Source organism: Ovis canadensis, chromosome 5 (assembly GCF_042477335.2).
Source record: "Ovis canadensis isolate MfBH-ARS-UI-01 breed Bighorn chromosome 5, ARS-UI_OviCan_v2, whole genome shotgun sequence".
In the NCBI taxonomy this organism is placed as follows: Eukaryota; Metazoa; Chordata; class Mammalia; order Artiodactyla; family Bovidae; genus Ovis; species Ovis canadensis.
This window is the reverse complement of record NC_091249.1, coordinates 27388635-27412956: the sequence shown is the minus strand read 5'-3', so window position 1 is coordinate 27412956 and position 24322 is coordinate 27388635. Positions and strand designations below refer to the sequence as shown.

Genomic DNA, 24322 nt, shown 5'->3' with positions numbered 1-24322 from the left:
CAGGCAGGTAAAACATTTTTATTAATAGACTTTTCCCCTTTTCTCTATTAGAATCAAAGCCCTCTTGGCTTCTGGCCATACTTAGGAAGAAATGAAGTGTATTCTTATCAAATTAACTTAAATCCTATTTGTTAGAGAAGGGAACTGATGTTTCTCTTCCAGACCGCTGTGGTTCTTTCCCCCTCAGGCCTATAACGCCAAGAGCAAAAGCTTTGAAGATCCTCCGAACCACGCCCGGAGCCATGGAAATAAAGGGAAGGGGAAGGGGAAAGGTATGTCGTGGTGTGCCATTCCCCCAGGTTCCTCTTCAAGTCTGTGTCCTCTAGCTCGGATACTCATGAGTCAATCAGCATGGAAGAGCAACCTCTGATGTTACCTCCTCAAAACGAGGTGGACTCTGAGTCACCAGGGGCTTTGAGGAGAGCCCATCAGGACCCTGCTCTGACTTGGGGTCCATCTCCTGCAGGAAAAAACAGGACGAAATCTCAGACGTGTGAGCCAAGTGAACTGGAAACAGAAATCAAACTGCCGAAGCTGCGGACCCTGGACGTGTTTTCCGGCTGTGGGGGACTGTCAGAAGGCTTCCACCAAGCAGGTACGCTCCGGGGGCGGGTCTCTCCACACAACCTGTTAAAAACTGGATCAGGCAGGCTGTGTCTGGAAGACCTCTGTGGCCCTGGCCACAGTTCGGACTAGAGAGTCTCTTTCTGAGGAGTTCATGACACGTCTATGTCCTTGTATCCCCCACCTAGGCATCTCGGAGACACTTTGGGCCATCGAGATGTGGGACCCTGCGGCCCAGGCGTTCCGGCTCAACAACCCTGGGTCCACGGTGTTCACAGAGGACTGCAACGTCCTGCTGAAGCTGGTCATGGCTGGGGAGGTGACCAACTCCCGTGGCCAGAAGCTGCCTCAGAAGGGAGACGTGGAGATGCTGTGCGGTGGGCCGCCCTGCCAGGGCTTCAGTGGCATGAACCGCTTCAACTCTCGAACCTACTCCAAGTTCAAGAACTCCCTGGTGGTCTCCTTCCTCAGGTAAACAGAGCTAAAGCCCCTCTGCGTTCAGTGCCATCCAAGGGCAACTAGATGGCCTGCCCTTGTGCTGCAATGCCTGGTGCCAGGGCCAAGCAGTCACCGCTTTAGCCTTCGCTCCTACAGAAGGCCGCTGCTGAGCGAGGCACCACTCTCAGCCTTCAGGGAGTTCACGGCTCCCTCTCCACTAGGGAGAGACCCTGAGAGCCGGCAGGTTTGTCTTGACAAGCGTCAAAGCAGTTGGGAGTGACTTCTGGCCAAGGAGGCCGCCTTGCTCTCTCCAGGCGTGGGGCTGACTCTCTCGGTCACTCCTGTCCCCCACAGCTACTGTGACTACTACCGGCCCCGCTACTTCCTCTTGGAGAACGTTCGAAACTTCGTCTCCTTCAAGCGCTCCATGGTCCTGAAGCTGACGCTGCGCTGCCTGGTCCGCATGGGCTACCAGTGCACGTTCGGCGTGCTGCAGGTGCGCCCAGGTCGGGGGCAGGCGGGGGCAGGCGGGCGCACGCAGAGGCCAGAGGCGGGGGCAGCCATCCCTGGGCAGGGGCAGACGGGCGCACGCAGAGGCCAGAGGCGGGGGCAGCCATCCCTGGGCAGGGGCAGGCGGGCGCACGCAGAGGCCAGAGGCGGGGGCAGCCATCCCTGGGCAGGGGCAGACGGGCGCATGCAGAGGCCAGAGGCGGGGGCAGCCATGCCTGGGCAGGGGCACACGGGCGCACGCAGAGGCCAGAGGCGGGGGCAGCCATCCCTGGGCAGGGGCACACAGGCGGGGGCAGCCATCCCTGGGCAGGGGCACACAGGCGGGGGCAGCCATCCCTGGGCAGGGGCACACAGGCGCACGCAGAGGCCAGAGGCGGGGGCAGGCAGAGGCCAGAGGCGGGGGCAGCCATGCCTGGGCAGGGGCACACGGGCGCATGCAGAGGCCAGAGGCGGGGGCAGCCTTGCCTGGGCAGGGGCACACAGGCGCACGCAGAGGCCAGAGGCGGGGGCAGGCAGAGGCCAGAGGCGGGGGCAGCCATGCCTGGGCAGGGGCACACGGGTGCACACAGAGGCCAGAGGCGGGGGCAGCCATCCCTGGGCAGGGGGCAGCCATCCCTGGGCAGGGGGCAGCCATCCCTGGGCAGGGGGCAGACAGGCGCACGCAGAGGCCAGAGGCGGGGGCTGCCATGCCTGGGCAGGGGCACACAGGCGCACGCAGAGGCCAGAGGCGGGGGCAGGCAGAGGCCAGAGGCGGGGGCAGCCATGCTTGGGCAGGGGCACACGGGCGCACGCAGAGGCCAGAGGCGGGGGCAGCCATGCCTGGGCAGGGGCAGACGGGCGCACGCAGAGGCCAGAGGCGGGGGCAGCCATCCCTGGGCAGTGTCAGACGGGCGCACGCAGAGGCCAGGGGCGGGGGCAACCATGCCTGGGCAGGGGCACACGGGCGCACGCAGAGGCCAGACGCGGGGGCAGCCATGCCTGGGCAGGGGCAGACGGGCGCACGCAGAGGCCAGACGCGGGGGCAGCCATGCCTGGGCAGGGGCACACGGGCGCACGCAGAGGCCAGAGGCGGGGGCAGCCATCCCTGGGCTGCAACAAACTGTCCGTAACTGAAAACAGAGCTCCAAAAAACTGTCCGTAACTGAAAACAGAGCTCCAAAGGGGACTTCCCCAGCACTTCCACATGGGGGGGTGTGGATTCGATCCCTGGTGGGGAGCTGAGATCCTACATGCTGCTGAATGTGGCCAAAAATTAAAAACAAAACTCCTCAAAGGATCAGGCTGTAGGGTGATGACCTATAGTCTGGTGGAGGCAGATGCTGGCCCGCACTGCACTATAGATAGAGCCTTTGGCATTGAGATTCTGGAGGAACTCAGAGCCAGGACCCCAGCAAGTCCTGAGGGACCATGTGCAAGAGACCTCTTTGCTGCGTTGTTTCCAGCTCGTTTCCCCTGATGGGGTGTAGGGGTGCCCAGCTGTGGAACTCCAGGTAGCAGTTAGACTCCCACACAGGGTGGGTCAGGAACCACACATAGACCACACTGTTTTATAGACTAAATGGCCGAGTCTCTGTGTGATTGGTCGTGCTTATGAACACCTCGAGGGTGTGCATGGTGAAACTCCAGGGGCCTCTCAGTGGCTGTGTCTGCAGCGACAGGGCCTTGGGGTGGGCAGAGGGGACGAGGCCTCTTCTGAAGAGCGACTGCTCTGTGTGTGCCTGTTCAGTAACTGATGGCATAACTAAAACTGAAACGGGTGCTGAAACAGGAGGGAGAGATGGCTGGAAAACAGTGAGCGTGTGGAGGGGAGAGGGTGGCACTCGGCCCCAAGCCCTCCCTGTTGGTCTCCACAGTGTCTCAGCCTAACCGAACAAGCCTCGCTGGTGGCCGTGTTCTGTCTCTGTGACTGTGGGCTGCCAGGCGGGAGGCGCGGCTCCTGGTGTCTCCCCTGGCTGCTCTCCTCCCCAGTGCTAAGACCACGGCACCCCCATGTGTCCAAAGAACCGGCTGAGAGCATCTCCTGAGCTCACTCCCACCTCCCCCGCGGTTGCTGGCCACCTCTTGGGATCGCTTGTCCTGCCCTCTGGCCTCACTCTGGTTAAGTGGAAGCCTTGGGTTAACTTCCTGGAGAACGACATGGCAATCTACTCCAGTATTCTTGCCTGGGGTATCCCATAGACGGGAATCTGGTGGGCTGCAGTCCATGGGATTGCAAAGATTCGGATGTGACTGAAGCAATTTAGCACTAGCACTGTGGGTTAACTAAGGGCTCTCTGGGTGAGCTTCACACCGGCCAGATGCTCCCCAAAGTCAGATGCCACGGACCCCAGCCCTCAGACCAGCGAGTCAGGGTGCCCGCTGACTGTGCGCCTCTGGTCCTCCCTGCACAGGCTGGTCAGTACGGCGTGGCCCAGACTCGGAGGCGAGCCATCATCCTGGCTGCAGCCCCTGGGGAGCCACTCCCTCTGTTCCCCGAGCCGTTGCACGTGTTCGCGCCCCGGGCCTGCCAGCTGAGCGTCGTGGTGGACGACAAGAAGTTTGTCAGCAACATCACCAGGTAGGAGCCCTGCCCGCCCATGGTCGTGGTGCCGGTGAGGTTTGGGGGAGCAGGGTGGTGCCGGGGGACCTCAGTGACAAGGCCCCGGGCCCGGAGAAAGTGTTAGCGAGGAGCAGTGGTGTGGGGTCCAGCCTGCCCCCAGAACGCTCTGCCCCTCTGGGCTTATCCTGCCCGAGCACCCTGAGTACAGGGCCACAGCCAGAGCCCACGCTCTACACAGGGTCTGAGGAGAGTGCTGCCCCGGTGACCTCGGGTAGCCCTTTGACCCCGAGTCAAGGTCCCCTTTTCTGCAGAAGACAGTGCCAGCCGTCGGGGATAGCAGCTGTGACTCAGGTAACAGTAGCTGTGTGTCCCAGAGGTGCCAACCCTCCATGCTTTGCTGCAGGTTGAGCTCAGGTCCCTTCCGAACCATCACCGTGCGGGACACCATGTCCGACCTCCCCGAGATCCGGAACGGGGCCTCGGCACTGGAGATCTCATACAACGGGGAGCCCCAGTCCTGGTTCCAGAGGCAGCTCCGGGGCTCGCAGTACCAGCCCATCCTCAGGGATCATATTTGCAAGGTGACCAGAGCAGGCCTCCCTGCAGCTGCCTGTTGGGGACAGAGCTGCGGGGGGAGCGCAGCCTGGGCTGGAGGAGCTGATGTCCGCCCCTCCCCTTCCACCCCTTCTGCTCTTGACTGCTCACCCCTAGCCCAGCGTTATCTCAGCCAGCCCCCAGCCTCACCGCCTCACCGCCTCCTGCTTTTCCAATTACCCACCCTCTCTCCACCACCACCCTCCGCCACCGCAGTACTTGGTCGTGGGGTGTTCATCAGAGCTTATTACTCCGAAGTAATAGGTCTAGGAAGACCTTACACCCTAGAATAGTTTACACTCTTCCTAAATAGTTCTGGAATGGCCACTGTTTCCCACCGCGTCTCTCACCACCCCTGTTCTCTGGGAGACCCCAGGGCTCCCCACCTCTGGCTCCACCTGTGCCACGCCAGCTCCTCCCAAACCCTGCCTGCACTTGCCCAAAGCCACCCCCTCACCCGTCCCACCTTCTCCCACATCCCCGCTCTGGAGTTATCAATGCACGTGTGTGACTCCAGGCTGTGCACTGGGGTTACTGTCAGTCTCCCCCAGTGGGATACAAGTGCCTGGGGGCTCCTAGTCGCCGCCAGCGTGCCCAGTGCCCACCATGACAGCACCCAGCCCCCATGGCACCTGCTTGAGTGCTCCCCCAGCTGGGCGACAGCCGGGCCTTCTGTGCTCCTCCAGGACATGAGCGCCTTGGTGGCTGCCCGCATGCGGCACATCCCCCTGGCCCCGGGCTCGGACTGGCGTGACCTGCCCAACATTGAGGTGCGGCTCTCCGACGGCACCCTGGCCCGGAAGCTGCGGTACAACTACCACGACAAGAAGAACGGCTGCAGCAGCGCCGGCGCCCTCCGCGGGGTCTGCTCCTGTGTGGAAGGTGGGGCAGCCCCTCCCCGTGCCCTGGCCTCCGGGTATGGCTTCCTCCTGCTTGGTGTGACGCTTCCAGCCCCGTTAGGATCTGCAGCCATGTGGGGGGCTCAAGGGAAGGGGCACGGTCTCAGGCTTTCTCAGCAGGAGGTGCAGGGGCTCAGGAGGCCAGCGGCCCTGAGCTGGGTGCAGACCCACCGGACATGGGTGTCCCTGCTCTAAATAAAGGCTGCTGAAAACAGGGCTTATGGGGAGGCTCCGCCTGGTGGACTGCCTTCCACCACGGCCCCATCACAGCCCTATCTCCCTGCAGGCAAGCCCTGTGAGCCTGCGGCCCGACAGTTCAACACCCTTATTCCCTGGTGCCTGCCCCACACTGGGAACAGGCACAACCACTGGGCTGGCCTCTATGGGCGTCTTGAGTGGGACGGCTTCTTCAGCACAACTGTCACCAACCCTGAGCCCATGGGTAAGCAGGTAGGTCTGCGGGCCCCTCGGGCCTGGTGGGGACGGACTCACTGGCCAGGGCCAGCGTGGGCTTCCTGTGGCAGTCGTAGGTGGTTGTCTCTTACACCCTCCCCCACCATGCTTCTTGCCCCCAGGGCCGCGTGCTCCACCCCGAGCAGCACCGAGTGGTGAGCGTGCGGGAGTGTGCCCGCTCCCAGGGCTTCCCTGACACCTATCGGCTGTTCGGCAACATCCTGGACAAGCACCGGCAGGTCAGTGGATGGACACTGAGGCAGGGCCGGCCGGCAGCTCCCACGAAGCAGGCCCGGCAAGAGGGAGACGAGGGTGGGGTGGGTCTGTGGGGAGCTCGGCTCACACGGTCACTTCTGAGGGGACCCTGAACCCCCACAGCTGGTTAACTCACTGGCCTCAGTATTCCCAGGAGGGGGGTGGTAAGAAAGGGGTAACTAGCCATCCCTGGGGCCTCGGGTCCTCATGGGTCAGGTGGAATCACCAAGTGTGTGGTTGCTATTGACAGCGGAAGAAGATTTAGCCCAAAGGAAACTTCCAGCACATCACACAGAGCAGGCTGAGTGTGTGGTGGTACACATTCACTGTCTTGTCACTAAGCGTTGAAATGAACCAATATTTCCTCCTGTTTCTCAGAGTACTAGGTTTGGCTCTTAATTAAGGTACATCCAAGTAACGCAGGTGCATGGCTGAGGTTACAGCGAGACCTTCCCATTTCACACCACCCTCACCTCCCCCAACATGCTGTTCTCCCAGAGTATCAGCTTTCAGCCAGAAGTGAGACCTGATGGCTTCTGTATCTGGATTCTAAGATTTTCTAAAGCACTTTAAATCCCCTTTCTCTGGCTGATTCTTGACCCATCAGTTTTTGGGGTGGGAGGAGGGTCCAGTGGAAGGCTTTGGAGGCCCCTGTGAGCCTGAGGCCAGGGACCCAGTGCCCAGGTCTGAGTGGAGGCTGGTGCTGACTCCGGCCGTGCCAAACCAGGTGTCGCCCTCCTTCCCTCCTGCAGGTGGGTAATGCTGTGCCGCCACCATTGGCCAAAGCCATCGGCTTGGAGATCAAGCGCTGCATGTTGGCCAAAGCGCGCGAGAGCACCTCAGGTATGGTGGGGGCGGACTCGGCAAGGGTGTGACATTAGGCTCTGGGACTGGGGCAGCTCATCCAGTGGCCTCCTGTCTCTCTCAGGGTTGCTGAGACTGAGCAGGCAGGTGGGTGGGTAAGTGGACAGGCACTGGAGCCCGGTTCTGTCCTGTGGCAGAGTCTGGCTCGGCTGGGCCCACTGTGGATGCTAACCCAGGCCATCTAGAAGCCTTTAGGGGACACCTGAGTAGGGCTTAGTCTCTCTGAATGTTGATACAGAGCTGCCACAGGTTCTTACCTGGTCATCCTTTAATATCGACACCTGGGTATTAACATAGCTCCTGATTAATGTACCTGTCTTACTTGTCTGTTGCTTACTGTAACATACGTTCCCTGCGGTGACTCTCCCTTTTATTTCCCTTCAGCTAAAATCAAGGAGGAGGCTGCCAAGGACTAGTTCTCTCCTCCTATCACCCATGTTTCTGCCACCAGAGATCCCCAGCGTGCACTGATATTGTTGTATTTTCACATGTCAATCAGTCAGTTCAGGTGTGTCGTATGCGGTGTTTGTGGCCTTGGCTGACGTGAAGCTCTTCAGTGAGATTTGCCTATCGGCTAATTTGACTTAGTGATCAAACTGTGCAGTACTTTGTCCATTCTGGATTTTAAAAGTTTTTTATTACGCATTATATCAAATTTACCACTGTATGAAGTGGAAATTAAGACTTTATGTAGTTTTTATATGTTGTAATATTTCTTCAAATAAATCTCTCCTATAAATCACCCTGGGTGGCGACTCACAATTTACGAGGGACTTCTGGGTGCCTCTCCACTGAGGCCGGATGAGAGTGGGATCCTTAGTGCTGAGTGTGACCCCACAGAGGTGTTCGTCTGAAGTTAGATCATTCCATGTGTGTTTGGGTTAGAGATTGTGACTCAGTGCTGGCCAATAACATGAAAGTAGAACTTGCTGGTGGTGTTTCCAGGAAAGCCTTTTATTTTGTTTATTTTTTGGCTACACTGTGAAGCATGCAGGATCTTAATTCGCCAACCAGGGATCAAACCCATGCCACCTGCATTGGGAGCATGGCGTCTTAACCACTAGACCACTAGGGAAGTCCCCAGGAAGTCTTAGTTGGCCTTCCTTGTGGCCTTTTATCTCTTTGGTCTGGAGTGGGCTGTGATGCCTGGCAGTGTAGCAGCTGTCTTGGGACCACGAGTCCAGAAGCCCCACACAACGGATGGTGGCACGAGAAGAGAAGCATCACTCGGAGCCCTGGCCTGCCACCCCCAGACAGACGCTTTATTTGCTTAAGAATCTGTTAGGTGGACTTTCCTCGTTTTCAGCCTGACTCAATGGTACTGAATTCTAGGAGGAACAGACCTGTTCTTTGGTTCATCTTTGGGAAAGACCTGTATAAAATGACAGTGAAGCAGAAGCAGACAAAGAAGTATCACTCACCAGCACAAACGCCCCAGAGGGCCACTGTTAAGATGTGGCCTTGGCTGACATGCCCAGTCAGCCAAGTATCACCTGCCCCACCTCTATGTGTTCAGGAGGGCACTCTGTGGCACCTCCACTGGAACATGACATGCAAGTCACAGGTGCCTTAATCCCAAGACTAAAGGACTAGAGAGCGTTCAAATGTAAAATCCATTCAGCTCCTTCATAAGTAATCTGGCTTCCCTGGTGGCTCAGTCAGTAAAGAATCTGCCTGCCAATGCAGGAGGCTCAGCTTTGATCCCTGGGTAAGGAAGATCCCCTCAAGAAGGAAATAGCAACCCACTCTGGTGTTCTTGCATGGAGAATCCCCAAGGACAGAAGAGCCTGGTAGACTACAGTCCATGGGGTTGCAAGAGTCAGACATGACTTCATGACTTAGCAACTAATCTACCACATAGTAAGTAAGTAAATGTTTCAAATTTCTGCTGTTGTAAACAGCACCATGCTGAGCATCCTTGGATGGACTCTTCCATTGTGTCACAAAGGTCTGTCTAGTCAAAGCTATGGTTTTTTCCAGTAGTCATATAGCTGTGAGAGTTGGACCATAAAGAAGGCTGAGCGCAAAAGAATTGATGCTTTCGAACTATCGTTCTGGAGAAGACTTGAGAGCCCCTGGGACTGCAAGGAGATCAAACCAGTCAATCCTAAAGGAAATCAACCCTGAATATGTGTTGGAGAGATTGACGCTGAAGCTGAAGCTCCAATACTTTGGCCACTTGATGTGAAGAGCCCAACTCATTAGAAAAGACCTTGATGCTGGGAAAGATCGAAGGCAGGAGGAAAAGGGGACAATAGAGGATGGAGATGGTTGGATGGCATCACTGACTCAATGGATATGTGTTTGAGCAAGCTCCAGGAGACAGTGAAGGACAGGGAAGCCTGGCATGCTGCAATCCATGGGGTCACAGTTGGAAATGACTTAATGACTGATAATCTAATTTATTCTGTCAAAAATCATGACTGAGATTTGAGGGGTTTTAAGCCTTTTTGTGTGTTTGTGTACAGTTTAGTGGCATTCAATACAATCTGTGTATTTCCAGAACATTTTTATCATCCCAAACAAACTTTATAGCCACTAAATAATAACCCCTCATTCCCCACCTCCCCCCGCCCAGCCCCTGGTAACCTCTACCCTATACTTCTGAGTTTCCCCAGTCTAGGCATCTCATATAAACGGGATCATAGTTAGCCTTCTGCGTCTGACTTCTTTCACTCAGCAGAACGCTCTCTAGGTTCATCCATGTTGTAGGCCTGGTTGGAACTTCCTTTTTAAGGATGAACGGCATTCCCTTGTATGTCTACACATGTTGTCCTCCACTCTGTCAGTGGGTATTTGCATTGCTTCCACCTTCTGGCTGTTGTGAGTAATGCTGGAGTAAACACTGATGTACAAGTATCTCTCTGAGTTCCTGCTTCCAAGTTTCTGGAGTATATACCTTGGAACAGAATTGTTGGATCACGGGGTACTTCTATGTTTTAACTTTTTGAGGAACCAGCAGAAAAAACAGCTGTACCATTTTACATTTGTGGTAGCAACACACAGATGTTCAAATCTCTTTACATCTTTGCCCACACTTGTTACTTTCTGTTTCATAAATAGTGTCGCTGTGTTTTTTACTGGTTTCAGGTTTCTGGTGTATGCGTGCATGTTCATTTTTATTTTTTTTTAATTGTGAAATACATATGATGTAATTTTCCATCTTAACCATTTTTAAGTGTGCAGTTCAACGGCACTAAGTAATTTCACACTGCAGTTACATCAGTACCATCCATCTCTAGAACTCTCTTCATCTTGTGAAACTGAAACTCTGTCCCCATTAAACACCAATTCTGAAGGCTGGGGGAAGGATGGATTGGGAGTCTGGGGTCAGAGATGCAAATGATTATATATAGGATGGATAAACACAGTTCTACTATGTAGCACAGGGAACTATATTCAAAAGCCTGTGATAAACCACAGTGGAAAAAAATACGGAAAAGAATACATACATGTATAGTTGCCTCAGTTTGCTGTACAATAGAAGTTAGCAATACTGTAAATCCACTACACTTCACTTTAAAAACACCCTAACTCCCCATCCCTCCCCATCCCTCCCCACCTCAGCCCCCAGCCCCCACCGTCTACCTTCTGTCTCTATGGATTGCCTCCTCTAGGGACCTCATAGGAGTTGGAGTCATGGAATCAGTGCTGCGTGAAATCATGCAGTACTTGCCTCTTTTGTTTTGTTTTGGTTTTTTGGCCATGCCCTGTGGCTTGCAGAACCTTTTCTTAAATTTTAATTTTTATTGTAGTATTGTGAAAGTTGCTTAGTCGTGTCCGACTCTTTGCGACCCCGTGGACTCTAGCCTGCCAGGCCCCTCTGTCCATGGGATTCTCCAGGCCAGAATAGTGGAGTGAGTTCTTTCTCCATGGGATCTTCCCAAACCAGGGATTGAACCCAGGTCTCCTGCATTGCAGGCAGATTCTTTACCATCTGAGCCACCAGAGAAGCCCAAGAAAACTCAAGTGGGTAGGTAGCCTATCCCTTCTCCAGGAGATCGTCCCAACCCAGGGATTGAACCCCCGTCTCTTACGTCTCCTGCATTGGCAGACGGGCTGTTTACCAGTAACACCACCTGGGAGGCCCTTAGGTCACCACAGAAGATTGAATAGAGTTCCCTGTGCTATACAGTAGGCTCTCAGTTATCTGTTATATACAGTAATGTACATATTGCAATTCCAGCCTCTCATCTCATCCCACCCTCTTCCCTTGCTATCCGTAAGTTATCCTCTATATCTGTATCTCTAATTCTGCTCAGCAAATAAATTCATCTGTACCATTTTTCCAGATTCCACAAAGAAGCATTATGTACAATATTTATTTTTCTCTTTCTGACTTACTTCACCCTGTATGACAGTCTCTAGGTCCATCCGCGTCTCTGCAAATAGCACTATTTCATTCCTTTTTGTGGCTGAGTAACATTCCACTGCATATATGGACCACATCTTTATCTAGTCCTCGGTTGTTAGCCATTCAGGTTTCTTCCACGTCCTGGCTATTGTAAATAGTGTTGCATTGAACATTGTGGTGCAGGTATCTTTTTGAGTTACGGTTCTCTCTGGGTGTATGCCGCGACAGCTTGCAGAATTTTAGTTTCCTGACCAGGTACTGAATAAACCTGGGCCCTCGGCAGTGAGAGCCCAGAGCCCTAACCACTGGACCACCGGGGGATTCCCAGAAGCTCCTTCCTTTGTAAAGCTGAGTAGTATTCCTTCCGCTGTATGGATGGACCACATTTTGTTCACTCGTTCATCCGTCGGTGGACACTAGGGTCGCTTCCACCTTCAGGCTGGTGTGAATCACGCTGCGACGAACGTGGATGTACAGACATCCGTTCAAGGCCACACTTTCAACTCCCCTCTGTATATACCCAGAAGTAGAATTGCTGGGTCATAGCTCTATTCCGTAGTCATTCTATTTCTACATTTTTGAGGGCCCATTGCTGTTTTCCACAACAGCCAAGTTGTGTTTTTGTTTTTGTTTTTTTGACTTCACCCCATGGCATGTGGGGTCCTAATTCCCTGATCAGGGGTTGAACCCACATCCCCTGCATTGAAAGATGGAGTCTTAACCACTGGACCGCTGGGGAAGTCCAGATTGTTTTGTTTTTAATGAAATGAGTATCCAAAGCACAGATGACACTCTGTCTTCCCCACCTGCTGTCTTCCCCTTCTGCGTCTGTGTTCCTCAGACGCAACCATGATGAAAGTGTTGCTGCGTTTCCTTCCTGTCTAGGGTTTTCCACCGTTACCACATGTTCCTAAACTCAGTTATTCTCTGCATCTTCAAAAACCATTAGGTTCATCTATTCTACTGCACGTATCTATCGGCAACCTTTTTTTCTCAAGCACGTTTGCAATTTTCAAACAAAAGTAAGCTATAGAAAAAAAGACGACACTGAATCCCACAATGGCCAAAACGAATGGTCAGTACTTGTTTCCCATTTTTGTGTCACAAGGAAGCTTTTCTAACACCCCATCATTGCCACGATGACCACGATCACGCGCATATGTAATGTGTCCACACTGACATGCAATCATTTGCAACTACTGATTGAAAACTGACGCAAACAGTCACACAACCACTGATCTACCACTGACTATTCCAGCACTGGTTCCAGGGCCGGGCATGCATGCAGCAATCACACAGACCAGCATCATCCCCAACTGTCTCAAGAACAAGGCAGGCAGACAAACTCCACAAAGAATGAGGGGATTTTAAAGAGCAAGAAATACTACAATCAAAATAAAGCAGAGAACTTGGGGATTTCTCTGGTGCTCCAGTACCCAAGACTCCACGCTCCCAATACAGGGAGCTCGAGTTTGATCCCTGGTCAGGGAGCTGGTTCCTGCATGCTGCAACTCAAGATCCCACATGCCACAACAAAGATAGAAAATTCCACTTGGCCAAATACATAATTTAAAAAAACAATGAATTGGGATGGTCTGACTCTGATTCTTAATTTGCTCCTTTCCAGATTTCATTATTAAAATGCACACATGTTGTATGTGCAGCTGGACGTTTTTCTAAAGATCTGGCTCTTCTTTTTTTTTTTTTCTTCCAAGGATAGCTGGACTTTATACTTGTGTATTTGCCTATGTCATCAACTGCCCAGATCAAGATGCAGAAAATTCCCTTCACCTGCCTGGCGCTGCAAGCTGGTTCCATCTCCATTAAGAGATGATCACAGATGACTTGTTACTATGGATTAGTTTCGCCTGTTAGAGAATTCCACACCAGTGGAATCCTATGGTGTCTATTCGTTTGTGTCTGAGACACGCATCCATGTCACTGTATCAGTCACGCGCTTCCCTTTATGTCTACATGGTACTCCATTGTAGAGATGGGACGGTTTGTTGGTCCAAGCCTCTGCTGATGGATTTTTGAATTCTGTTATGGCCTGCATTGTGTCTCCCACAAAATTCATATGTTGAATAACCCCCAGTACCACTGCAGTGGAAGTACAAGTGTATATTTAAGGGTAGAATCTTTAAAAAAATTTTTTTAAGATAAATGAAACGAGGTCATTAGGGTGGGCCCTAAGCCAACAGGCCTGGTGTCCTTATAAGGACCATGTGAAGACTCAGGGAGAAGACAGCCAAGCCAGGGAGATAGGACTCAGAAGGACATTTTGGTCGCACACTCCCAGCCTCCAGAACTGTGAGAAAATAAATTTTCATTGTTTATAAGCTGTTCAGTCTGTGGTATTTTGTTATGGCAGAAACAAATTCAAATGATTCCCAATTTGGGCCATTGTGAATAAATCTGCTAGGAAAGTTCATGTACATGTCGTAATATGTGCCCTTTTGTGGATGTGTGTTTCTGGTGTTTTTGAAGAATACCAAGAAGTGGAATTCCACCTGTGAGCACCAGTGAGTCCTTTGAAACTGCTGCCAAGTTTCCGACCGGTGCCACACCCTGAGTGTCCACGCTTCCCTCCTGACGCCCTCTGTAGAGTTCCTTCTGGTCTTGTCTGTTTTTTTTTTTTTTTAAATTATTTTTATTTTGGGCTGCACTGGGTCTTCACTGCTGCGTTCGGGCTTTTCTCTAATTGTGAGCAGGGGGCTCCCGTCGCAGCGGCTTCTCTCGTGGGGCACAGGTTCCAGGCATGTGAGGGCTTCAGCAGTTGCGGCTCCCGAGTTCCAAGTGCGCAGGCACAGGAGTTTAGTGTTCCACGGCACGCGGAATCTTCCCAGACCAGGGATCAAACCCCTGTCCCCTGCATTGCTGGGCAGATTCTTTCCCACTGGACCACTAGGGAAGTCCTGCTGTTATCTTGGCTGCTGTCCTGTGGAGTCTCTGGATGTGGAAAGGATGTTGGTGTGGTGATAAAGGACCAAAAGAATGGCTCAGGGACTTCTTTTCCATCTAACCTTGGACTGAGTCTTCTCCCCACTGTCCTATGCTTCCCTTGGCTCCCTTTTATTATCCCTTAGAAAATACCTGGTTTGAAAAAAAAAAATACATGTTCAATGTTTAAGAAAAAGTTTTCCAGGGACTTCTCTGGCAGTCCAGTGGTTAAAACTCTGTGCTTCCACAGAAGTGGGTGCAAGTTCAGTTCTTAATCAGGGAACTAAGGTCGCACATGATGTGTGGGGTAGCCACCATATAAATAAATAGAGAACTAAAAAGAAAATTGTATTCCATACAGAAAGAATACTGTAGTGGAAGTACAAGCAAACCTCAGAGAGGTTGCAGGTTTAGTTGTAAACCACTGCTGCTGCTGCTGCTACTGCTAAGTCGCTTCAGTCGTGTCCGACTCTTTGTGACTCCATAGACAGCAGCCCACCAGGCTCTGCCGTCCCTGGGATTCTCTAGGCAAGAACACTGGAGTGGGTTGCCATTTCCTCCTCCAATGCACAAAAGTGAAAAGTGAAAGGGAAGTCGCTCAGTCGTGCCTGACTCTTCGAGACCCCATGGACTGCAGCCTACCAGGTTCCTCCGTCCATGGGATTTTGGGGTGCCAGCGCCTTCTCCGTGTAAACCACTGCAGTAAAGCAAATATTGAAATTAATCGATAAAGAAAATATTATGAGTCACTTTTTTTTTTTTTTTTTTGCTTTCTAGGGCATATAAAACTCATGTTTGGGGGATTCCTTGATGGCTTAGTGGTAAAGAGTCTGCCTGCCAATGCAGGAGACACGATTCAATCCCTGATCCAGGAAGATCCCACATGCTGCAGAACAACTAAGCCTATGTGCCACAGCAATTAAGTTTGTGCCCTAGAGCCTGGGGGCCACAACTCCTGAAGCCATGGAGCCCTAGGGCTTGTACTCCGCAACAGGAGAAGCCACGGCAATAAGAGGCTTGGGCACTGCAACGAGGGAGTAGTCCCTGCTCTCCACAACCAGAGAAGAGCCCAAGCAGCAACAAAGACCCAACACAGTCAAAAATAAATACATTTTAAAAATAAATAAGAGTCATGTTTGGACTTCCCTGGCGGTCCAGTGGTTAAGAGTCTGCCTGCCAGTGCAGGGAAGTGAAGTGAAAGTCACTCACTCATGTCTGACTCTTTGAGACTCCAGTACAGTCCATGGAATTCTCCAGGCCAGAATACTGGACTGGATAGCCTTTCCCTTCTCCAGGGGATCTTCCCAACCCAGTGACTGAACCCAGGTCTCCCACATTGCAGACGGATTCTTCACCAGCTGAGCCACAAGGGAAGACCACCAGTGCAGAGAACAGGGGTTCAATCCCTGGTCCAAGAAGATTCCGCATGCTGTGGGGCAACTAAGCCGGTGAGCCACAACTACTGAGCTTGTGCTCTAAAGATCCTGCTGTGCAACAGCGGAAGCCACCACAGGAGAAACCCCTTTGGCTGCAACTAGAGAAAGCCCTCACAGTAATGAAGACCCAGCACAGCCCAAAATAAATAAAATAATTTTTTTAAGTCATGTTTACACTATGTACATACGTGTGTATGTGCTCAGTGGCGTCCAAGTCTTTGTGACCTTGTGGCCTGTAGCCCACTAGGCTCCTCTGTCCATGGCATTCTACAGGCAAGAATACTGGAATGGGTTGCCGTTTTCTTCTCCAGGGAATCCTCCCGACTCAGGGATCAAACCCACATCTCTTACATCTCCTGCATTGGCAGTTGGATTCTTTACCACAAGCGCCACCTGGGAAGCCCTATGTAGTCTATTTAAAGGGCACAATAGTATTATGTCTAGGAAAAAAAAAAACTTTTAATTTAATAATACTTTACTGCTAAAAATGCTAAATAAACATCATCTGACCATGCAGGGTTCCCATAAACCTTCAATTGGTAGGAAATCTATAAAGTGCAATGAAACAAAGTATGCCTGTAAAGATGAGGCCAAGTCGAAACACCCAGAAGCATCAGTGTTTAGTGGTTAAGGTCCTTTTGGGTAGCCAGAAATGGGCACAGTTTTCTCTAACAGGGGTGAAGCTCGTTGGGCAATATTTAGCTAATCCCTTAGTCATGACCGTTGTGCTGTTTTCAGTTCCAGCCCTTTAAACCACATTGCACTGGACGCCTTCTTATAGCCAGTTCAGTGCACTTGGATGTATATTTCCTTAGGTCCCTTCTAGAAGAGGACATGCAAATTTGTGAATATGAAAAACATGTTAAAAGGACTTTCCTGGTGGTCCATGACCAAGACTTCAAGTTACCAATGCAGGGGGTGGGGGAAGGGGCCCGGTTCAGTCCCTGGTCAGGCAACTAGACCCCACATGGTGCAACTAAAGATCCCACATGCGACTAAGACACGGTGCAGCCAAGTAAGTAAACACAAAAAGAGAAGAGATTTAAAAAATATATTAAAATATATATACATACATTATATCTTGCATATATAACATAGGATGTATGCTATATATTAATACAAAAAATATAACTATAGTTTATGTATATGTTTATATTTAAACCAAAAAAAATCAGATGGTAAAAATTTTAAGTAAAACAGAAGTTTAGAAATAAGTTGCTCTTTCCTGATGGCTTCCTCTCAAAGCATTCTCTCAGCAACAGTTTGATAATTCTGATCCTAAAATAGCTTGAATGTATCTACATATCTATCTACTATTATTAAAGATGTACAAAAATTGGTTCCTATAGCATATGCCATTTTATACCTTGCTTCATCTCCTTTTCTTAGATGTATTTTTAACATGACCTCAAGTAGATCTACTTCCTTAAGGACTGAATAGCATTTAATAGATTACAGCATAGCATGCCTTTTTTTCTTTTAATATTTATTTATTTGGCTACACCAGGTCTTAGTTGCAGCATGCCAGATCTTCCCTGACCAGGGATCAAACCCAGGCCCCCTGAATCAGGAGCTCTGCATCTTAGCCACTGGACCACCAGGGAAGTCCCAGCAGCATAACACGTCTTAATCTATTTAACCAGCCGCTGTTAATGGGCAGATAGGAATTTCCAGTTTTTGCTATCATGAACAGTACTGCTCGCATAGCTTGTTCTCACATCTTTACATACATTCCCAGGTTTTTCTCACAGGTTGAATTGTCAACTGGCTCAAAGGAAGACACGTAAGTGTATTTAAGCTTTAGTAGATATCATCAATATGCCATCTGAAGAGTTTGCATAATCTCACTAACAAAGTACGGGAGTGTCTTTTTCTCTGTATCTTTGCTACCATTGAGTAATATCGAATTTTTACAGTTTTGCCCAACTGCAACATTCAGTGTTTGGATTTTGCATTTCTTGAAGTAAACTTGAATGAGTTTGCACAAATGTTTATTGATTCTTTGTACAAACTTTATAATAGTTTCATCTGTTGCCAGACTGCCCTCTTTCTTTTTTTTTTTTTTTTGGCAGTGCCTCACAGCTTGCAGTCCTAGTTTCCTGGCCAGGAACTGAACCCATGACCCCTACAATAGAAGTTTGAAGTCCTAACCACTGATTGTTACTGTCTTGTCCGACTCTTTGTAACCCCATGGACTGCGGCATGCCAAGCTTCCCTGTCCTGCACTATCTCTCAGAGTTTGCTCAGATTCATGTCTACTGAGTCAGTGATGCTATCTAACCATCTCATCCTCTGGTGCCCTCTGGACCACCAGGAATTCCCAACCACCCTCTTTATTTACTTATTTTCCCAGCCTCCTTCCTGGTCTGCTGATTTATTCCTTTCCACCCTATCCTCTACAGGCTTCCAGAATAATCTTTCTCACAAGAAAATCTGGTCACATTGGGTCACCATTCAGAACATGTCAGCGCCTCACTCACACCCCACAGCCTGCAGGATAAAGAGCCTATGCTGGGAATTCCCTGGTGGTCCAGTGGCTAAAACTCTGTGCTCAAGATACAGGGTGGCTGGGTTTGATCCTTGGTCAGGGAACTAGTTCCCACGTGCCACAACTAAGACTCTATGCAGCCAAATAAATAAAAATAAATATTTTTAAAAATGTTATATATGTTATATATATATACATGTATATATATATAATATATATATAAGAGACTATGATCTTTAGTCTAGTTTTTAAAGTCCTTTATAATCTGGTTCCTGTCGGTTCCAAATACCCATGAATTGAGCACTTATCAAGTGTAGACACCCTGAGGGTGCTGGGGACCCAGAAGTGAACAAAGCAGGCAAATGTCTTTCTGCAGAAGTCTGCAGCAGTTTTTACCATTTTTTTCATTATCATCCCTCTAAAGGAGAAAAATGGAATTATCTTCCATTTAAATCAGTGTTAATCTAATTACATTTAATTTCTCCCTAACAATAGAAATTAAATGTTTAGGAATAAGATTTTGTCTGGGAGGGTTGGCTTTGGAGGCCACAAGTCATTGTCATCTCCAAGTTGGTTTTTTTTTTGTTTGTTTCTTTTTTGCCACAGAACAATTAATTTTGGTCCACTTGGGAGTCATATCACTCCCACTGAGAATGCATACAGTAGAGGGAACGCTGGACAATAAGCAATAAATTAAAGAAAATGGAAAAGATTATATCAGGGAGCCAAGAATGTTACTAGGAATTCCCCGGTGGTCCAGTGGTTAAGACTCTGCACTTCCACTGCAGCGCCCAGGTCTGATACCTGGTTAGGGAATTAAGATTCTGCAAGCCTCACAGTGCGGGGGGGAAAAAGAAGAAAAAAGTTACTCAAGGAGGGAGAATAGTTAGGGGGTGACTTGATATCTTGATCATTTGAATCAGAAAAGTTCTTTCCAGGCAAGGAAGACCAGTTTTGGTTTCTTCAGCTGAAAAATGGAAACGATAATTTCCTCCTCACAGTTCCTGCAAACAGTCAGAGCTATATAATTGAGCTTTATTGTCATTATTTTTAATTTTTAAAAAAAGTAAAAGAAAAGGTCCGGTGGTTAAGATTCAGTGATCCCAATGCAGGCCCTCCTGGTCCAGGAACTAGATCCTACATGCCGCAACTAAGACCCAGCGCAGCCAAATAAATAAATAAATAAATAAATAAATAAATAAATAAATATAAGATTTTCAGGTAAATGAGCCGAGCCTCTAATAGTAAGATACCAGGGCCCAGCCTCTCACATAGGCGGCGCTTCTACCTCCGTCCGTAGGGGGCGCTGTGGAGTGCTACGGCTGCTCTAGGCAGCGGAGCCGGAAGTCTCTTTCACCTCTTACTTCCGGTCTTTGGCCCAGGCTTGGGCTGCGTGGAGATTTTGCGATGCCGACCGGAGACTTTGAGTGAGTCAGGGGTCGTGGAGGGGGTTTGGGAAGCAGACCGGGGATGGGGGGCGGTCCTAGGAGTTAATATAGAGCCTGGGTGCGTTGAGGCCGCGGGAGCTGGGCCTCGCCTCACTCATCCCTCCTTTTGACAAACTTGTCCCCGCAGTTCGAAGCCCAGTTGGGCGGACCAGGTGGAAGAGGAAGGAGAGGACGGTGAGTCTACCTTGTCGCCTCGGATCACCGCAGCCCGGCCTCCCCCCGCCGCCCCAGGCCGTCACTGCTGCCTGCTCTGATCCTCCACCCTGGCACCGCCGTCAGACCCTGTATCTCCCCTCACAGCCAGCCCCTGCCCCGCGCCACTCTCATCTGGGCCAGCCTATCTCCAACTCCATACGTTCACCAGCCAGCCCATCTTCTGCCGTGCCACCGCCCAAGTCCTTGATGCCAGCACTTCTGCTTCCCTACTCCTGGCAGGAAATTGTTTAACAGCCACACTCCTGCCTTTGTATTAATACTATTGCCCGGATGCCTGTGGCCCTCCCCTGCCCTCAGGCCCTCAGGCCAAGGATCCCCTTCCCCTTCTCATTGCTGGAAGTTACTACCGGCCAGCTCCGTGTCCCTGAATGGCTATCCCAAGACACTTCCTGGCCAGTCCTCTGCCCTTGGTCCCACCTTTCTCAGCTCCTGGTGCAGGCATCATCCCAAAGGTCCCTTGATTTCAGCTTGGGAGTTCCTGTCCCTGCCCACCCCCACCCCCCAGCTGACCCCTGCTCCCTCCACTCCCTGTCACAGATAAATGTGTCACCAGCGAGCTCCTCAAGGGGATCCCCCTGGCCACTGGGGATACCAGTCCAGAGCCTGAGCTATTGCCGGGAGGTGAGTGCCCGACTTCACTCCAGCCCTGGGCCGTCTCTCTCCCCAGCCTCCTTCCTTCTGGTCCCTATTACCCAGGGCTCAGTTCCTTTGTCTCTTCCTCTCTCCCAGCTCCACTGCCACCTCCCAAGGAGGTCATCAATGGAAACATCAAAACAGTGACAGAGTATAAGATAGATGAGGATGGCAAGAAGTTCAAGGTGAGGCTGGGGAAGAGGTGGGAGCCCTTTGCTTGAGGGGCACTTGGACTAGGGAGAGAGTGGTGTGTTGGATGTCTTGATGAGGAAGATCTGCTAGGAACCTTGAGGAGCAGAAGGCCCAAACGTTTCCCCTCCTATCCACAGATCGTCCGCACCTTCAGAATTGAGACCCGGAAGGCCTCAAAGGCTGTGGCAAGGAGGAAGGTAAGACCCTTCTCCCCCTTCCTTGGGGGCTCCTCCAGGGCTGACTCAAAGAAAAAATAGGAGTTCTTTTCCCTATTGCCTTCATTTTTAGAAGTGGGGTTTAACTGTTTGTTAAACAATTTCCTGGTGGCTTCCCTGGTGGCTCAGTGGTAAAGAATCTTCCTGCAATGCAGGAGATGCTGGTTCATCCCTGGGTCAGGACGGTACCCTGGAGAAGGGGATGATTACCCACTCCAGTGTTCTTGCCTGGAGAATTCCATGGACAGAGGAGCCTGGTGGGCTATAGTCCATAGGGTCGCAAAAAGTTAGACATGATTGAGAGACTGATGCTTTTTTGTTTTTTTCTAATTTTTTGGTTGCACCACACAGCATGTGGGATCTTAGTTCCCCGAGCAAGGCTTGAAGCCACACCTTGTGCATTGAGAGTGCGGAGTCTTAACCACTGGGCCACCGGGGAAGTCCCCTGGGTGTACCTCTTTTGTTGGAGCAGAACTGAGACCTGTGTGCAGTCCGTGGGGGCCCTGAAAAGTCCAGCAGGTGCAGGAGTGGGAGCAGAGGGGTTGGTTCTTACTTCTCTTGGCTTGTCGCCTGGGAGGAACAGAGCCAAGCCCTCCTGTGAGGTGGTCATAGCAGCAGAAGTGATGGCAGTAAATACGTTTTGCACAGTTACCTACATACTCGGTGTTAGACCCAGGTGCTTCGTGGGAAGTATTTTCTCATTCATTCCCCTAGCATTCCAGGGAGGTGTGGGGAGCATTGTGGTCCCTTATAGGGGAGGATGCCAAGGTGCAGGTTGTTTAAGGAGCTCAAGGCCCCTGGAAATCTGGGTGATCCTGCACACCCCTGAGTATCACTCGGTGGAAGCTGGTCAGCCCCTGCCAGGGGTTGTTGGCTCTGGACCTGTTTACCCCTGAGCCTCAGTTTTCTCATCTGTAACATGAGGCTGAGAGCTGCCCCTACTCTTGGAGCTGGCATGGAGCTGGGGCCTGGCATGCCCTCAGGGAATAGCAACTGTCATCATCGCTTCTCCAAGGAGTATTTGAGGGCGGTGAATAGGGTTCAAGACTCACTCACCCTCAAGGTGGCTCTTGTTAAGTCTAGGGTGCAAATGGAGGGGGTCCCACTTGTCCTTGCCCTGACCTGTCCCCCATCCTGCCTTGAGCTCAGAACTGGAAGAAGTTTGGGAACTCAGAATTTGACCCACCGGGGCCCAACGTAGCCACCACCACAGTCAGCGATGATGTATCCATGACATTCATCACCAGCAAAGAGGTAAGTGTGGTGGCTGGCAGGGGGAGCCAGTGGCCAGGGTGTTACTGGAGGCAGCAGGGGAGCAGCTGAACTACCGTCTGAACTGCCACCACCTGCCCTGCCAGGATCTGAACTGCCAGGAAGAGGAGGACCCAATGAACAAGCTCAAGGGCCAGAAGATAGTGTCCTGCCGAATCTGCAAGGGTGACCACTGGACCACCCGCTGCCCCTACAAGGACACGTTGGGGCCCATGCAGAAGGAGCTGGCCGAACAGCTGGGCCTGTCCACTGGCGAGAAGGAGAAGCTCCCCGGAGGTGCCAGGACCTTGGGATATTGCTGGCAGGCTTGGGGGTTGGGGGGAGGAGTGGGAGTGGAACACAGGAATTGCGTGCATCTCTGGGAGTCGTGGGTCCTCACCTGGGGTCTGGACAGGACCAGCAGTGTTGGTGGTTATCACCTCCCACACGGCAGTAAGGCTGTGGCCACAGCCCACGTTGGTTTGTGTGAAAGGCTGCAGGTGGGTGCTCTGCTGGTGACGTCACCTGTCTCTTCCTGTTGGGGCTGGTGAGAGCCTGTAGTGAGCACGGCTGCAGGTGTAAGGACATTGCGCGTAGTGAGGGAAGATGGCTGTTCTCTCAGTGTGTCTGTCCTGACAGGAGCTTGCTGTGTTTGCACACGTATGCATGCACACACAGACACACACACATACACTGGAGTTCTATACTTGTGACTCGTGTGCACAGCCACTTGTCACCTGTCCCCGGGATGGGACCCTGGGGGCTGTTGCTACCCTGTGCACCGTCCTGGTGTGTGTGTGAGGCTGGGCGTTTTCTCACTGTGGGTTCTCTCGCTTTTCCTGTGCTGCTGGCAGGCCGGACATGTGGGTGGATCAGCCTGGGTGTGACCTTTAAGTCCTTTTAGTCCTTTTAAGACCTTTAGCCCTTGAAGAGATCCCCCAGATGGCCTGTGGTTTGAGAGGGAGGGTGCTTGGGGCTGGATCATGGCCGGAGCGGCTAGCGTCCTGGGCCAGGCCTGTGCCAGGGGAAGCTGGACCTAACCTTGCTTTTGGTCCCCAGAGCTGGAGCCTGTGCAGGCCACTCAAAACAAGACTGGGAAGTACGTGCCTCCGAGCCTGCGCGACGGGGCCAGCCGCCGCGGGGAGTCCATGCAGCCCAACCGCAGAGGTGAGGCAGGGAGGGCACCCCAGTGCTGGGCTGGTGTGCGGGCGGGCACCCCTTGTACCCTGTGATTATCCTGTGGGTGGGGCCGGCCCCTCAGCGACGCCTCTCCTTGCCTGCCCAGCTGATGACAATGCCACCATCCGTGTCACCAACCTGTCTGAGGACACTCGTGAGACTGACCTGCAGGAGCTCTTCCGGCCCTTTGGCTCCATCTCCCGCATCTACCTGGCAAAGGACAAGACCACCGGCCAGTCCAAGGTGGGCCAGTGGCCGTGGGGGCGGGGCGGGGTCCTGACTCCCAACGGTGCCCTGAGCGTTGTCCCTGACCCCCACTCCCTCCCCCAGGGCTTTGCCTTCATCAGCTTCCACCGCCGCGAGGACGCTGCACGTGCCATTGCCGGGGTATCTGGCTTTGGCTACGACCACCTCATCCTCAACGTCGAGTGGGCCAAGTAAGACCTCTGCCCTCCGCCGCCCCTCATGGCATCGTAGCTGATGCTTGGGCTGACTGTGGGCCTCACCAGGGATGTCCCGGGGTGTGGGTCTTTGGCTGTCCTTTGCTTCTCATGGAGGGCCCCACGCCCCTAGGCCTGTCTGGCCCCAGGTGTGCTCCGTGCCCTGTCCCCCTTCCTCCCCGTTGAGTTCGTGTTGTGTATGTAAGATGGGTGGTGGTCCTGGGACTCCCTAAAGGGTCTAGAGCCCCCTCACTTGCCATCCTCACCCACCTCCTGCTTCCCTTTCTAGGCCATCAACCAATTAAGCCAGCTGCTGCTGTTGCTGCTCAGCCCCTGGCCCCGGGAACCTTCAGTGACAGAAGGCAGCCTCCTGGAGCAGAGGGCTTCAGGGCAATAAAAAGTCTCTAGTCTCTA

The 24322-nt window shown here is 52.0% G+C and overlaps 2 protein-coding genes across 5 annotated transcripts in view; both read left to right on the top strand.

The window, feature by feature from the left end:
- Nucleotides 1-13809, top strand: part of DNMT1 (DNA methyltransferase 1) — a 50206-nt gene extending 36397 nt beyond the window's left edge. For 2 of the 3 annotated variants that reach the window (XM_069591007.1, XM_069591009.1), the window contains exons 30-40: nt 188-272; nt 467-595; nt 753-1035; nt 1357-1498; nt 3903-4069; nt 4455-4632; nt 5332-5527; nt 5831-5994; nt 6120-6236; nt 7005-7095; nt 7501-7858. In XM_069591007.1, coding sequence (XP_069447108.1) covers nt 188-272; nt 467-595; nt 753-1035; nt 1357-1498; nt 3903-4069; nt 4455-4632; nt 5332-5527; nt 5831-5994; nt 6120-6236; nt 7005-7095; nt 7501-7532 — 1584 coding nt within the window. In that variant the 3' untranslated portion in view covers nt 7533-7858. Of the gene's footprint in view, nt 1-187; nt 273-466; nt 596-752; nt 1036-1356; nt 1499-3902; nt 4070-4454; nt 4633-5331; nt 5528-5830; nt 5995-6119; nt 6237-7004; nt 7096-7500; nt 7859-13185 lie in introns of those variants that run through there. The other variant, XM_069591008.1, reaches the window with a different exon arrangement.
- Nucleotides 13810-16588: 2779 nt separating this feature from the next.
- On the top strand, nt 16589-24322 carry EIF3G (eukaryotic translation initiation factor 3 subunit G). 2 transcript variants are annotated; one of them, XM_069591018.1, is made up of 13 exons: nt 16648-16861; nt 17585-17629; nt 19635-19761; nt 19910-19956; nt 20536-20619; nt 20728-20816; nt 20961-21020; nt 22188-22292; nt 22397-22586; nt 23349-23456; nt 23575-23711; nt 23799-23905; nt 24198-24322. In XM_069591018.1, exons 3-13 carry the CDS (start codon nt 19742-19744, stop codon nt 24211-24213), a joined length of 963 nt encoding a protein of 320 aa, XP_069447119.1. In that variant the 5' UTR covers nt 16648-16861; nt 17585-17629; nt 19635-19741; the 3' UTR covers nt 24214-24322. The 2 variants fall into 2 exon arrangements, with proteins under 2 accessions (XP_069447118.1, XP_069447119.1); XM_069591017.1 differs by lacking the exon at nt 17585-17629 and having other exon boundaries at nt 16589-16861.